This window comes from Mus caroli, unplaced genomic scaffold, assembly GCF_978045245.1.
Source record: "Mus caroli unplaced genomic scaffold, Mus_caroli_1 scaffold_4, whole genome shotgun sequence".
Taxonomy (NCBI): Eukaryota; Metazoa; Chordata; class Mammalia; order Rodentia; family Muridae; genus Mus; species Mus caroli.
Window position 1 is genome coordinate 141,824,100 of NW_028227259.1, and position 15,400 is coordinate 141,839,499.

Below are 15,400 nucleotides of genomic sequence, written 5' to 3' on the forward strand. Positions count from 1 at the left end.
GCAGCGCTGCTCCCCACAGCCCCCCCCCCCCCACCCATGTACACACAGTGTTCTCTGACACTCCATCTCTTCTCAGCTCTAGCCCAGGGCTCAATTTCCTTCAGGAGGAAAGGCTAGGAAGAGGGGTTCAGCTCTCAGGAGTCGAGGTGTCTGGGCCAGCCCCTCCAGCAGCCCTCTGCAACATGTCCAGTGCCTCCCAGAAGAAATCTTTCTGGGCAGCCATCAAGGGCATCCAGCCCACAATCTCCTTCATCTTCTCCATTCGGTCCTGCAATGTGGGGCAACTGTGGATCTGGCTGAGGTACTCCTCACAGGCCTGGGCTGTTCCCCCAGGGTCTTGGGGGGCTCCAGCCCCCTGGCTAGGTTCAGGGCTCCCCCCCACCCTGCTGGCTGGCAGGTCTCGATAGACAGGGCACTGTTCGATGTCGTGGCTGGACAGCATATAGAGACACTCTCTGGTGGAGCAGAGGGAGCAGGCACACAAAGGGACCTTAGAGGAGAGAAGGGGTGGAGCTGAGCGAGGCTTAACACTGCTTCCAGGAAGCCGACTTAACCCTGATGCTATGCTGACCCCTCTCAGACAGGCCCTGGCCAGCAAGTGAGCTTCAGCTTGCTATGTTCCATGTGAACTTGGATAGAGCCATGGGGTCAGCTAAGGAGAAAGCGGCAAGAAGTGTGGTGCAAGAAGGGAGACTTCGCAGTACAGGGGAGATGGAACCAATGGATCCCTTACAGGGGTCACAGCTATCAGCTCGGCACGGGGACACAGGAAAACCAGGAAAAGCTAGACCAGCCTGGGCTCCACAGTGAGAATCTACTGCGGCCATGCTTGGTGCCCAATATGAAGCAGTGAAAGAACTAAATCTTACGGGTTGTCCCCTGCCCTCCACTGGCACACTGTGGCATAACTCCCTTCCCACAATTCTTTTAAAGACTTTGGAGAGAAGGGAGGTTAAGTCCCGTGGTCCACCTGGCTCTAGTGTTCTACCCTCCCTGAGGCCTGCCCGCTTGCTTGACCCTGCTCTGACCTTGATGTGCAGCTTGACGAAGGAGGCGCTCCCCTTGGGCCAGCCAGGAAGACGGCCTCCGGCCCCACAGCCGCACCCCAGCAGCTCCTTGCTGAAATCCGAGGTCTGACTCAGCACCAAGGAATGGTTGAGGCCACACCACAGGGCGATGGGGCGTTGCAGATAATGAACCTGAGAACGGACAGACAACATGGCCAGGGGGGTTAAGGTGGGAAGTGGGGACCCCAGGTTGGAGAAAGGCTGAATGGAAGGCTTGGGGCAGAGTGCAGTCTTGGGAGCTGGAGGAAAAGCAGGTCCTGTCCCAGAAAGTTCACCCTGCCCTGCAAGCTGACAGCTATCTGTCCATTCCTGTGCACACAAAGCCTCCCAGAGGCTACGGGGCACTCAACTCCCCAGGACAGGACCAGTTGCCGGGGAACCTGCACACATGTTTGCACACACACATGCATCCTTGCATGTGCACACACACACACACAGAGTAAAAATACAAAATACCAAGCAAGGAACAATTAAAAGGTCAACCAGGCATGAGGATGCAGAGGGATTAAAGTGACTTCCAGTCCAAATCAGGTTACACAGTGAGAGTTTGTCTCCAAAAATCCAACTGGAAAGCGTACCACGAACTACTAACTTCTCTATGGCTGTTCTATGGTACAGACACAGGTGAACATACGTGTGTGGTGTTCAGAGGGGCAACTGTAGCTGTTATGCTAAAGGCCTAGTCTATCGGGACTCTGAGACAACCTGGAGACTCCTCCGCCTCCCCGTGGCTGGGACTGTCATCATGCACTACTGTGCCTGGCTTTTTAAAACAAACAAACAAACAAACCAACAAACCAACAAGCAAACCAACCCAGCACATGATTTCTGGGAATCAAATTCAGATCCTCTTACTAGCAAAGCAAGCCCTGTGCTAAGATGGCCTTTATTGTTTCCCTAAATAAACAGTTTTACAAGCAGTACTGGGATTGAATCTAGTCTCCTGGGTGCCAGACGAGCACTCTCTTACTCAAGTGCGTCCGCAACTCATTTTTCACTTTTCATTTTGAGACACAGACTTGATACATAACCAGGCTGGTTCTAAGCTCAGTGTAATGCTGGCTGGCTTTTGGGGGGCTGGAAGGATGACTCAGTGGTTAAGAGCACTGACTGCTCTTCTGAAGATATTGAGTTCAAATCCCAGCAACCACAGGGTGGCTCACAACCATTGGTAATGAGATCTGACACCCTCTTCTGGTGTGTCTAAAGACAGTTACAATGTCCTTACTTATAATAATAAATAAGTCTTTAAAAAAAAAAAGAGCACTGACTGATCTTCCAAAGGTCCTGAGTTCAAATCTTGGCAACCACATGGTGGCTCACAACCATCTGTAATGGAATCCTATGCCCTCTAGTGGTGTGTCTAGAGACAGCAACGATATACTCACACACATAAAATAAATAAAACTTTAAAAAAAAATGGATCTTTTCCCCTTCCCTCTGGCCTGATTAAACATTATGTGTTTTTAATAAACGAGGTGATTAAGTGGGTTGTATTACTTCATAGTTCTTGTTTGCTTAGTTTATAGTTTCATAGGTTTTGTGTGATGCACATGTGCCACAGCACCCACGGGATAACTGCATATCAGTTTTCTCCTTCCACCATGGGGGGGGGGGGTCCCAGAGACTGAACTCAGATCATCAGGCTTGGTAGCAAGTGCTGTTTTTCCTGATAACCATCTCCATAGCTCTTTATTTTGGGATGGGGTCCTGTGGTGGTTTGAGTGAGACCTGCCCCATAGGCTCATATATTTGAGTGCTTAGTCACCGGGGAGTGGCAAGTTTGAGGACAAATAAAGAACTAAAAGGTGTGACCTCACTTTTAGGTCAAAATGGCAGGCCGATCTGCTGTTTCAGCTTCAAGCAAGTGGCTGGATGGTTTTCGAAAGTGGTATTATAATGCTGCAGGATTCAATAAACTGGGGTTAATGCGAGATGATATACTACATGAAACTGAAGATGTAAAAGAAGCCATAAGAAGGCTTCCTGGGGACCTTTTTAATGACAGGATGTTTCGAATTAAGAGAGCCCTGGACCTGACTATGAGGCATCAGATCTTGCCTAAGGATCAGTGGACAAAATATGAGGAGGACAAATTCTAGCTTGAACCCTATCTAAAAGAGGTTATTCGGGAAAGAAAGGAGAGAGAAGAGTGGGCCAGGAGTGGTCTTTTAGTGAAGATCTGTGGGTGTGCCTGGTCTCACCATACTTTCACAAAGTTATTTCAACCCAAATCACAATTTAAGAATGATTTATTCTACCTATGTCACACTTTAAATAAACGTCTATTGTAACCATAAAAAAGAAAGAACGAAAAGGCGTGACCTCCAGCACCACCATGCCAGTCGTGAACTCCAAAACTGCACATAAGCTTTCTTTCCTAAGAGTTGCCTTGCTCTCCACAGCACTAGAGCAGCGACTAAGACAGCTCACATGTAGCCTGGCTGGCCTAGAACTCACTGTGTAGCTGACGATGGTCTTCAGTTTATGCTCTTCCTGTCTCCACAGACCACATGCTGGGCTTATGGTCACGCACCACTGGGCCTGGGTTTGCTAGTGCCAGGGATGAAACTCAGGGTCCATGCACGCTAGGCAAGCCTTCTATCCCTGGCTCAGGATATCCTTCTCAATCCTCTGTGGCAGCCATGGGCACTGCCTGCATCTGCCTCTCTGCCTTGGGTTTTGTTGTACAGCCTGGAACCGGCTTGTCATAGGGACACTTCCAGATCAGTGTTTTACTCTCACTGCAAAAAGTCTGAATTTGCGTTACGTCTCCTTCCCCCTAAAGCAACTCCTACTGTGGCTCTTCTTTCCATGTGTGCTGCCAGAACCTTGTCTCGTGTGCTGCCACCCCTCCATGGCATCCTGGTGCGGTTTGCATTCTTGGATTCTGCACACTTACAGGCAGGTGTGTGTCACCTGTGAATGACTGCCATCTATTCCAGGACCTGTAAACTCTGCAATGTCTCCTTTCTGAATCATTCCACCCATATTTGTGCCCACTAAGACACTGCCTCAGAGCCCAGTGGTTTCCAGCGGACACTCTCTGTTCTCATCTAACTAGTCTTTTGTTCTCTTCTCTCTACCTGCTACTCTCTCTCTTGTTGAGACTCCTATATTCCAGAGGCTGGCCTTGAATTCTGTATGGAGCCAAATGACCTTGAATTCCAATTTCCCTGCCTCTACCTAGTACTAAGATTACAAGTGTGAACCAGGGCCCTGCAGTGGTACATGCCTTTAAGCCCAGCACTTGGGAGGCAGAGGCAGGGGCAGGGGCAGGGGCAGGGGCAGGGGCAGGGGCAGGGGCAGGGGCAGGGGCAGGGGCAGGGGCAGGGGCAGGGGCAGGGGCAGGGGCAGGGGCAGGGGCAGGGGCAGGGGCAGGGGCAGGGGCAGGGGCAGGGGCAGGGGCAGGGGCAGGGGCAGGGGCAGGGGCAGGGGCAGGGGCAGGGGCAGGGGCAGGGGCAGGGGCAGGGGCAGGGGCAGGGGCAGGGGCAGGGGCAGGGGCAGGGGCAGGGGCAGGGGCAGGGGCAGGGGCAGGGGCAGGGGCAGGGGCAGGGGCAGGGGCAGGGGCAGGGGCAGGGGCAGGGGCAGGGGCAGGGGCAGGGGCAGGGGCAGGGGCAGGGGCAGGGGCAGGGGCAGGGGCAGGGGCAGGGGCAGGGGCAGGGGCAGGGGCAGGGGCAGGGGCAGGGGCAGGGGCAGGGGCAGGGGCAGGGGCAGGGGCAGGGGCAGGGGCAGGGGCAGGGGCAGGGGCAGGGGCAGGGGCAGGGGCAGGGGCAGGGGCAGGGGCAGGGGCAGGGGCAGGGGCAGGGGCAGGGGCAGGGGCAGGGGCAGGGGCAGGGGCAGGGGCAGGGGCAGGGGCAGGGGCAGGGGCAGGGGCAGGGGCAGGGGCAGGGGCAGGGGCAGGGGCAGGGGCAGGGGCAGGGGCAGGGGCAGGGGCAGGGGCAGGGGCAGGGGCAGGGGCAGGGGCAGGGGCAGGGGCAGGGGCAGGGGCAGGGGCAGGGGCAGGGGCAGGGGCAGGGGCAGGGGCAGGGGCAGGGGCAGGGGCAGGGGCAGGGGCAGGGGCAGGGGCAGGGGCAGGGGCAGGGGCAGGGGCAGGGGCAGGGGCAGGGGCAGGGGCAGGGGCAGGGGCAGGGGCAGGGGCAGGGGCAGGGGCAGGGGCAGGGGCAGGGGCAGGGGCAGGGGCAGGGGCAGGGGCAGGGGCAGGGGCAGGGGCAGGGGCAGGGGCAGGGGCAGGGGCAGGGGCAGGGGCAGGGGCAGGGGCAGGGGCAGGGGCAGGGGCAGGGGCAGGGGCAGGGGCAGGGGCAGGGGCAGGGGCAGGGGCAGGGGCAGGGGCAGGGGCAGGGGCAGGGGCAGGGGCAGGGGCAGGGGCAGGGGCAGGGGCAGGGGCAGGGGCAGGGGCAGGGGCAGGGGCAGGGGCAGGGGCAGGGGCAGGGGCAGGGGCAGGGGCAGGTTTGCACCACCATGTCATGTTTTTTATGTGGTGCTGGGGATGAAACGCAGGGATTTGTGCATATAAAGAACATCTCTGTCCTCTGAAACCCTCCCCAGTTGTCTCCCACTTCCTCCTCCTCTACTTCATTTTTCCCAGCAGGGTTTTGGTTTAGGGTCTTGTACATGCTAGCAGTCATGTGCTCTCTACCACAGGGTCCATCTGGGGTCCATCTAGCCCATCTGGCCAGCCTTCTTCCTCGTTTATGTCTCGTGTGTAAGCTTCATCTTTACCCTGTTCTCAATATGTGGGTTGCCTTTCCATCTCCGAACCCGAACCTTCTCAGACTCACAGGCTCTTCTAGCATCACTATGCACGCGTGTAGGGAATGTGCAGTTATGCCTGTAGTGTCTTTCTCACTTGCCCTCCATCTTTTTGAGGCAGGGTCTCTGACTGAACCTGGAGCCCACCAGTTGGCTACACTGGCTGGCTGCTGAGTCCTGGACACCTTCTTTCTCCCCCTCCCAGTGCTGGTATCATAGGTGCTTACTGACATGTCCAGCTTTTTACATGGGTATTGGGGATCTGAACACGGGTCTTTGGGCTCACGTGAAGAAAACTTTACATTCTGAGCCATCTTCTCGGGCTGCATCTCACCTTTCCTAGTACTTCAGCACGCCCAAGTTCCCCCAGCCCACTCCTCCACTCAACTCCTTCTACATATATAGTGTGCACTGCAACAGAACAGACCTTCTTGGGCAAGACCTGCAGCAGCACCCGGGTGTTATAAGCGATGGGCTTAGCTTTGCCTAGGGGAAGAGAAAGTGGTTTCTAGGAAGTATGGCAAAGTCACTGGGTGCAGGGTTAGGAGACTGGATGACAGTCGCCAGGAAACAATCTCACCTGTGTGGGTTCCCCTCGGTCCATTTTGTCTCCAGTTCCCAGCTGCCCGTATCTGTTATTTCCCTGCATAAAGATCCGGCCAAATTCATCTACCAGGCCAAGGTGATTATAGCCAAGAGCACAGAAGAGGACCTAGGGAGGTCAAGACAGCAAGAGCAAGTGAGCCAGCCACTCTGTTCCCCAGGAAACTCAGCTCCAGAACTGCCCCCTAGCCAATCCCATTTGGCCTCCTCTCCCTGAGTCCTCCTGCCCCACCCACATCTAATCTTCCAACCCTGGAGCCCAACCTCTGCTCTGCACCAGCCTACGCTGCCCCGCCATCCTCCACACCAGCATCCTACCTTGGCAGGCAGGGAGAGAGCCAGTGGCATCTGGTGGTCCAGAGGGTCAAAGGCTTGAAGGGTCCCAAAGAGATCACGATACACCCCGGGGGTATGCACCTCAAAATACACTCCCCCCTGGTCTGGGGGGTCAGGAGCCCTCAGCTCAGCAGCTTTAGGCACCTGTCTCCTAGGGATTAAAGTCCCACCTGTGATGGTAAAAGCTGAATGATTGCAGGAAGTCTCATACAATCAACACATCAGCTCTGATACCTGGGAGCCATAGTCTCCCTTAGGATGCCCTAAGGAGTTTGAGTGTATGGAGGGATCTGCCCAGGATTGGAATCTTAAGAGAGAGAGAGATAGTAGTTGTTTTTAAAATTTCACTGTGTGTGTTATGTGGTGTATGTATGTGTGTGTTATGTGATGTATGCAGGTGTGTGTTATGTGATGTATGTATGCATGTGTTATGTGATGTATGTATGTGTGTTATGTGATGTATGCATGTGTGTTATGTGATGTATGTACATGTGTGTGTTACGTGATGTATGTATGTGTGTTATGTGATGTATGTATGTGTGTGTGTATGTGTGTGTGTGTATGTGTGTGTGTGTATGTGTGTGTGTGATGTATGTGTATATAGGTATGGCATGTATATACCACAGCATTCGTATCAAAGTCAGAGGGCAACTTCAGGTGTCAGTATGTGCCTTCCACCTTATTTGAGGTAGAGTTGCTTGCTGTTTTGATGCCAGACTGGCTGTCCGACAAGTTTACAGGGACCCGGTCCCCATCTCTGCCTTTGGATCCTGCTCTGTGTGTGTTCTGGGGGCTTGGATTTATCCTCAACCTTGCACAACAAGTACTTTCCCCACGGAACCATTTCCCCAAGCCTTGGAGGTACTTCTTACCCGTGATATAGAGGGTGCTGCTCTGGTTGGAAGCCATGCAGGTCACACGCAGGTGAGGCAGGCATCGAGACACCTTCCTGAGGGCTAACTGCACTGTATAGGAGCGTGGCTGGTCCAGCTGGGTCTCATTCACAACCAAGGAGTAGATCTTTCCTTCCTCTGAGGGGTATGAAGGGAGGCATACCATTACATGGAGGAAGAGATTCATCAATAGCCAGATAAACATCCCATGGGATACTCAACAGAAACGCTGCCTGCCTTAGAGTAGAGTGACAAGGGAAAGAGTGGAGGGCCAATGAGATGACCACGTGGGTAAAAGCACTTGTGACAAATAAGTTCAACTGCTGAAACCCATGGTGGGAATAGACCATAAGTCCTGAAAGTTGTCCTCTGATTTCCTCATGTACATATGACAGGTGCATGCCTGCATACATACAAACACACACACGTGTGTGTGTGTGTGAGCTCAAACACACACGCGCACGCACACACACACACACACACACACACACACACAGGGGGGAAGTATGATGACACATGCCACTTGGGAGGCAGACACAAGCAGACCTCTGTGAGCCCAAGGAAAACATGATCTACACTGTAAGTTCTGGGCTAGCAAACTGAACTACTTAGTGAGACTCTGTCTCAACAACAACAGAAATAAAATAAGGAGAAAGAAAGAATAGAAAGGGGAAAGGGAAAAAGAGAGAGAATAGCTCCCAGCCCCCCAGGCTTCAACCCTGAAAATTAAACAGGAGGTACGTCAGCATGAGAGATGAATGGAGAGCAGACCTAGTGATTAGCTGGGTCTTAATTTGAGTGCTGGGAAGAACGAAGCCTGGCTATTTAGGTTCCCGCCTGGCATTCGGAAGTCCACGGGGTCTCAGCCTCTAGGACTGAGGACACTGGGAAAGTGTGCAATTTGGGGTCTAGGTAAAGTACCTCACATGGAGGTTAGAAGGAGATTGGATTTTTAAAATCAGATATTCATTAGAATAGTGCTTTCCAAACTACTTAAAAAGCGTTGTAATATCGTGGGCACACATGCATGCCACAGTGCATGCACAGAAGCTGGAGGACAGCCTCCGGTGTTGGTCCTTACCTTTTAACCTGTCTGTGTTACAGTCTCACCCCTGCCACTAGACATGCTGACTAGCCTGAGGGCTTAGGGATTCTCCTGTCTCCATCTTGACTCTCACCATGACTACCAATGCAAGTCTGGCCTTTACATTGGTTCTGGGAATCCATGCTCATCTCATGCTTGTTACCCAATGTACCATCTACGCCACACTCCTGTTTTGTTTCTGAAACAAGGTCTCATATAGATTGCCTCAACTTCTCTATGTAGCTTAAGAAGAACCTCAAATTCAGACTCCCCGGCCTCCACCTCCCCAGTGCTGGGAGTACAGGCATGTATCCCCACATCCACTTTATGCGGTGCTTCGTGGAGATGGAGCTACATCCGCAGCCTGAGAATTTATCTGAAATTCTATGCGAATTCTAGAACTTTTGCGGTTGAGAGCAGGAGCCGGTAGCAGGTAGAATGCTCTCTGGCAGACCCCTTTCTTTCTCTCCCCTTCTCAGCAGGTCTTGAAGAATTGGCTAGACATTTGCAAACCACAATGTCATACCTGTGAGGAGCAGTAGGGCCCGCTGGGTCTCCTGGCCAACCAGCACAATCTGCTTGAAGCTCATGGAGTGGTGGAATGTCATCTTGAAGACCCGCTGCCCACTGGACTGCAGATAGACCTCCACACAGTCGCAGGCGCGGCTACCGGTGGTGCCCACCACTGCCGGCTGTTCCCGAGTAGCCAAAACATAGAGGTACTTCCGGTAAACCGTGTCACATCTTGGGTCGGACGCAAACTGTGGGACAAGATGATGCTGTCTGGGGACCTAAGGCTCTGGGTGGGAAGAGGCTGGAGCAAGTGGATCATGGGATGGCAAATGAAATGCTTGGGTCCACGGTGAGAGCGTAAGAGTAGTGATCTGACTCAGTGGCAGAAAATTTGCCTAGCATGTGTGGCATCCTGAGTTCAAGTCTCAGTACGAACAAACAAACAACAAGAAAATGATAGATAAATGGATTGCTTTCAGGTGCCCTCCAAGAGGGCAGATGTCTCCTTAAGGGAGAGACTCAGGACAGGTGAGAGGTGAGTCCTCTGAGACCAGAATTTCTCTACTCACATCCTTGGCGCCTCGACACAACACCACGTAGCGGCAGGCCCGCTTCCACTGGATCTGGCCAAGGGTGGAGGAGACCAGAGCATTTTTGAGGAAGAAGAGGGTCCCCACATAGTCAAGAATGAACACGTGGTCCTTTGTGGGTAAGAAGCGGCGGTAGCCATGGGCTAGCATGGGGGCCACACTCTTGCTGAGACATCGGCGGCGTCCTCCGAATGCCTGGAAATACAGGCCCTTTGTATCTGAAGAACAGGAGGGAATGGTTTCAGGGTTGAGATGACAGGAGCGGTGAGAGTCAAAGCTTGGGTGAGGTGGATTTTGTTTTCCAGATACCCTGCTATGGAGATTTTATTTTTACATTCCTAGACTTAGGGACCAGACTCCTTCCTGGGGGTGACACAGAAAACTTGGATTTATACCTTACATCTGCCCCACCTCATCCTGTGCTTCATAGTAAGCAACTCTTTAGACCAACCTTGTAAGGGAGAAAGATATCAAAGGCGCATAAGAATAATGAGAGAAGAAACAGAAAGAAGAGAGATAGGGAAAGCCAAGACAATCCAGCCATCTTCTTTCATCTACGGGTTTCTGGTCAGCTTTCTCTAAACTCTTGTGTGGGGGTTGGGGGAGAGGAGAAGTGGTGATTAGGCAGGGCCTTTCTGAAGTGGAGTATTTGGGTCATTGTTCTCAAGCTGGGGTGATTTTGTCCCTCAGAGACACTGAAGTTGGCACTGCTACCTATTATGTAGTAAATAGGACAACCACCACAAATTATTTTGTCTCTGGCCGGGGAGATGGCTTGGTGGTTAGGTTCTTGCCTTGCAAGGACAAGGACCAGAGTTGAGAGAGATAGGAAAGCCTGGATGGGTTTCTTGGCCTGTCTGCAATTCTGGCCGGGATCCTCTGAGCAAGCTAGTCAGGGAGCCTAGTTTTGGGTTTGACTAGGAGAGTCTGCTTCACAGAACAGAGCATGGAAGGATGCTTGAAGATGCCTCCTGATATCAACCTTGGTGTCTCACGCACACATCCCAATGTGCACATGTGTCTGAACACATGCAAACATGAAAAAAAAAAAGGTATTACCTTCATTTCAGCTGTCATAGTGACAAAAGTCTGGGGAGATAGCTTAGTGTGTAGTTATGTGCTGTGCAAGCATGGGGGACCTGGGTCCAGAGCCCCAGCACCCACGGAGAAGCTGCTGCGGAACCTTTGGAGCCTAGCACGCACTGGCTGGGGAAGGGGAAAGCAGAGGCAGAAGGCTCCCTGCGGCTTGCTGGCCATTCTGTCTAGCCAAAACCAGCAAGCTCCTGGTTCAGTGGAAGAGTCTGTTTCAAAACAGAAGGCAGGGCTGGAGAGAGGGCACAGAGGTTAAGAGCACTGGCCGCTCTTCCAGAGGTCCCGGTTTGGTTCCCAGCTCCCTGGTGGCAGTTCAGAACCATCTGTAACTCCAGGTCCAGATGATCCAATGTCCTCTTCTGGCCTACTTGGCACTTCATGCATGTGGTACACGGACATACATGCAGGCCAAGCACCCATCCACATAAAGTAAAGGTAAATATTTACAAATACATAAGGGAGGGAGCGTCAGAGAGAGGAAGAGAACCAGTGCCAACCTCTGGCTTCCACGTGTGATTGAACTAGCTGACGCACCAGTGTATACACACACACACACACAGACAGAGACAGACAGACAGACAGAGAGAGAGAGAGAGAGAGAGAGAGAGAGAGAGAGAGCGCTAACTCTGATTTAAAAGAAGAAACCCCATGTCTGGGAAATAGGGCTGTCTCTAGGGTTAGACATGGTGCACGCAGGGAGTCATGGCTAACATGGTGATGAAGCTGTGAGTGGGCTGTCTGTCAGAGGGGGGCCTGAGAACCTTGGAGGAAGTACTCCATGGGGCATGCTGGAATCTAACAAGTTTCTTTCAGAAAAAAAGTTGCGGGGGGGGGTGGGGGGGGCTGGAGAGATGGCTCAGTGGGTAAGAGCACTGACTGCTCTTCAGAAGGTCCTGAGTTCAAATCGGTGGCTCACAATCACCCCGTTATGAGACCGGGTGCTTTCTTCTGGTGAGTCTGAAGTCAGCTACAGTGTACTTAGATATAATAATAAATAAATCTTTCGGCCAGAGGGAGCAGGGACTGAGGGAGCAGAGTTGACCGGAGCTAGTGGGGCCGACCGGAGTGAGCAGAGGTCCTAAATTCAACTCCCAACAACCACATGAAGGCTCACAACCATCTGTACAGTTACAGTGTACTCACATACATAAAATAAATCTAAAAAAAAAAAAAAGTTTTGTGTGTGTGTGTGCTGCAAAGGTTGCGGGGGTGGGGTGGGGGGAGGGGTGCAAAGATCATCAGATAACTCGATAGAGAAGGAAGTTTCTATAAGGAAGGGCTGAGGCAGAAAGAGGAGGAAGTTACTGAAGGGAAGTGTACAGTTAAGAATGGCAGCTCTCTTCCAGGGCCGGGCACCAGAACCCTGGTCACGGATTCGAGGGCTGAGCCTTCGACAGATGCGCCTCCACACGCCCTCAGCATCACACACTTCATGGAAGTAGTGGCAGGTCTGGCCTAGGGCGACCAAGTCTTTGACTGGGAGGAAGGAGACAATGTGTTCCACCTGTGGAGGAGCAGGAGGGAGGAGGGGGAGTCACAGGGTGCCCCTCAGCCCTGCAGTCACCGTCCTCCCCATAAACCCTAAATGCTCACCAGCTCTGGGGGGAACAACTGAACAGAGATAGGGTTCCCTCTTTCCTTCTTTTCACTCCCAGCCTCCAGGCCACAAGAAGGGCAGCTGCGCTTCACCTGCCAGAGGAGAAAGGACAAGGGTTCAGTGTGTGTGTGTGTATGGGGGGGGGGGGTCATGCCTTTTTTTCCCTGCTGTTCAAATTAGTTTTTTTAAACCCTCCTGCTTTGGGGTTCATCCAATTCCAACCCTATGCTAGCAAATCCAGCCCTCCCATCTCTCTGCAGGACCTGGGTCTTCATCCCTCCCTTGCCTGCCTTATTCCTGGACCTGTCCCTGGACTTCTTGCTGCTAGTCAACTCCCTGCCCTTCCCTTGCCTGGCCACCCCCCTCACCCTGAGCCCCTCCTCCTGTCTGCACAGCCTGGTCAATTTTTTCAGCTTCTGTCTCCGGCTTCTCCTCACCATCCTGACTGGCCCCTCCCTGCTCCTGCCCTCATCTCTCCAGGCCCCTCGGCTGCCCAGGCCCCAGGCCCCCGTCCCCGCTGCCTTCCCCACACCATGTCCCCAGTCTAGGCTTGGGGGGCCTCAAGGGCCGCTCTATCATCTAGGCCCCACCCCCATGGAGTCTGGGACACATAAACCTTTTTGTGACCTCACTGTCCAGCAACTGTGACCTATTCTCCTTAGCCTGACCCCAGAGGTAGCTTCTGGGTTCTCGCTCAGATATGGCTGCCAGAGGGCTCATGGGATACATGTTTTATTGGAGATATAAAGAGTGAACTATTGATAGATGGTAAGTCCTTCCTCTTCTAGGAAGTAGTAGTAGACTCTCTCAGCTTTCAGTTGAACTCTGAAGAGAAAAACTGAGAACTCCTAAGTAGTATCGGGCTTCCAGGGGATTTGTATCTCCAGGGTACAAAGCCAAAAAAAGGATAGAGCTGGCTGTATGAGCCAGCTCATGAGTCCCTGGGTTTGATTCCTCACACCAGATAAAGCCCAATATGGCCGTGCACACTTGCAATCCCAGCACTCGGGAAGTGGAAGCAGGGGAATGAAGAAAGGGGTCCAAGGTCATTGTTGGCTACGTAATGCATTTGAGGCCTCTCTGCATTACTGCATTACATGAGACATTATCTCAATAAAATAAAACGTTGGCCGACAAAGACAATGGAGAAAGGGGGACCCCACCTCTAACTTTCTGCACACAGAAGCAAGGTGCATGCAAGAACAACTGAGTATCAATTCTTTAGTCTCATTGAGAACAAGTCCAGAGTTATGCGTTGCTTCCTCGATGGCCAGCGGCCTGGTTGCATCAGGAGAGGACAAGCTAATGAGGCGAGGGGAGGGGGAGGAGGGTGAATGAGCTCTGGAGGTCAGGGCACCCTCCACTTGGCGTTTCCTGTGGAGTGACATACTGTCCAGATAAGGTAGCATCTGATAGGTAGGGGGAGGTCTACACCAATAAATGAAGGAACTATGGCTCTCCCAGGAGCTCAAAAGGACTTAATCCTGTTAGACAACCAGTGCAAAAACGCGCAGCAGATCCATTGATTGACTCTGGCCAGCTGTTTCTCACCCACACCAGCTCCGTCATCTGGGTTAACCAGGAGATGCAGCTCCTGGGCAGGGCACATGCTTAACATGTGTGTGGCTTTGGATCCCAACCCCTGCTTTCTTATGGTAACTAGCAAACAGCTACTTTGGGAACCTAAGAACCTAAGAAGGGGTTTTAATGATGAAGAAGAATTCTGTTACATCCATAGTGTGTGTGTGTGTGTGTGTGTGTGTGCAGGCGCGCACGTGTGCGTGTGCTATGTAGCACACAGGTGGAGGTCAGCTTGAGAGCTGTTTCTCTCTTCCTAACCTGTGGGTCCTGGGGATAGAACATTCCTTTACCCTCTGAGCATTTATTCAGTCCAAATTTTAAGTGTTACTTTTTGAGACAGAATCTCACTATGTATCTCTGGCTATCCTAAAACTCAGTATATAGGGTTAGGGTTAGGGTTAGGGTTAGGCTGTGAGTTAGGCTGGCCCTGAACTCACAGATCCACCTGCTTCTGCCTCCTGATTACTGGGACTAAAGGAGTGCACCGCTACATCCAACTTTTTGGTTTTTTTTAAAGACTTACTTAGTGGTGGTTGCACGCCTTTCATCCCAGCACTTGGGAGGCAGAGGCAGGCGGATTTCTGAGTTCGAGGCCAGCCTGGTCTACAAAGTGAGTTCCAGGACAGCCAGGGCTATACAAAGAAACCCTGTCTCAAAAACCAAAAAAAAAAAAAATTTACTTTGTGTGTGTGTGTGTATGTGTTGCGTGCATGTATGAGTACCATATAAATGCCTGGATGCCATGGAACTGGGAGTTCAGAGGGCTGTGAGCTGCCATGTGGCTGCTGTGAATCCCATCTGGGTCCTCTGCAAGAGCAGCAAGTGCTCACAGCTTCTCAGATCTCTCTCCCCAGACTCCTAAGGTTTAATTTCTTTTTAATTGTGTTTGCCTGTGTGTACGGGTGGAGGAATGTGCCTGTGAGTCCAATGCCTGTGGTGGCCAGAAGAGAGACCTGGGCGGCCGGGAGCAGGAGATCCAAGTTGTTGTGAGCCACTCTCTTGGGTGCTTAGAACAGAAGTAGACCAATATACATTATTGGCCAGCTAAACTCGCTCTCCAGCCCCCAGTCTCTAATACTTTAGTGTCTAGGCATATCAGTATAGCAGGAATGACCAGAGATGAGAGAGCAACTTCAGTTACTGGTGGTCAGGCAACACGGAAAGCAGACATGGTCTTCTGTCACTACACAAGATCTTAAGCTCTCTAAGCGAGCCCTGCATGAGGGTGCACACCTATAACCCCAGCACTTGAGAGGTGGTAACCGTCAGGAGTTGTTCATGGTCACTCCTAG

The 15,400-nt window shown here is 52.5% G+C and overlaps 1 protein-coding gene and 1 pseudogene across 1 annotated transcript; one reads left to right on the forward strand and one right to left on the reverse strand.

Annotated features, from left to right (window-relative positions):
- Nucleotides 1-29: 29 nt before the first annotated feature.
- Nucleotides 30-13,028, reverse strand: Fbxo24 (F-box protein 24). Its single transcript, XM_021161925.3, has 10 exons — nucleotides 12,896-13,028; nucleotides 12,524-12,619; nucleotides 12,251-12,434; nucleotides 9,818-10,056; nucleotides 9,262-9,496; nucleotides 7,631-7,789; nucleotides 6,741-6,862; nucleotides 6,400-6,531; nucleotides 1,029-1,199; nucleotides 30-490 (listed from the first exon to the last, which is right to left on the reverse strand). Exons 1-10 carry the CDS (start codon nucleotides 12,965-12,967, stop codon nucleotides 128-130), a joined length of 1,773 nt encoding a protein of 590 aa, XP_021017584.1. The 5' UTR covers nucleotides 12,968-13,028; the 3' UTR covers nucleotides 30-127.
- Nucleotides 2,900-6,286, forward strand: LOC110294096 (cytochrome b-c1 complex subunit 7 pseudogene; annotated as a pseudogene).
- Nucleotides 13,029-15,400: the final 2,372 nt, after the last annotated feature.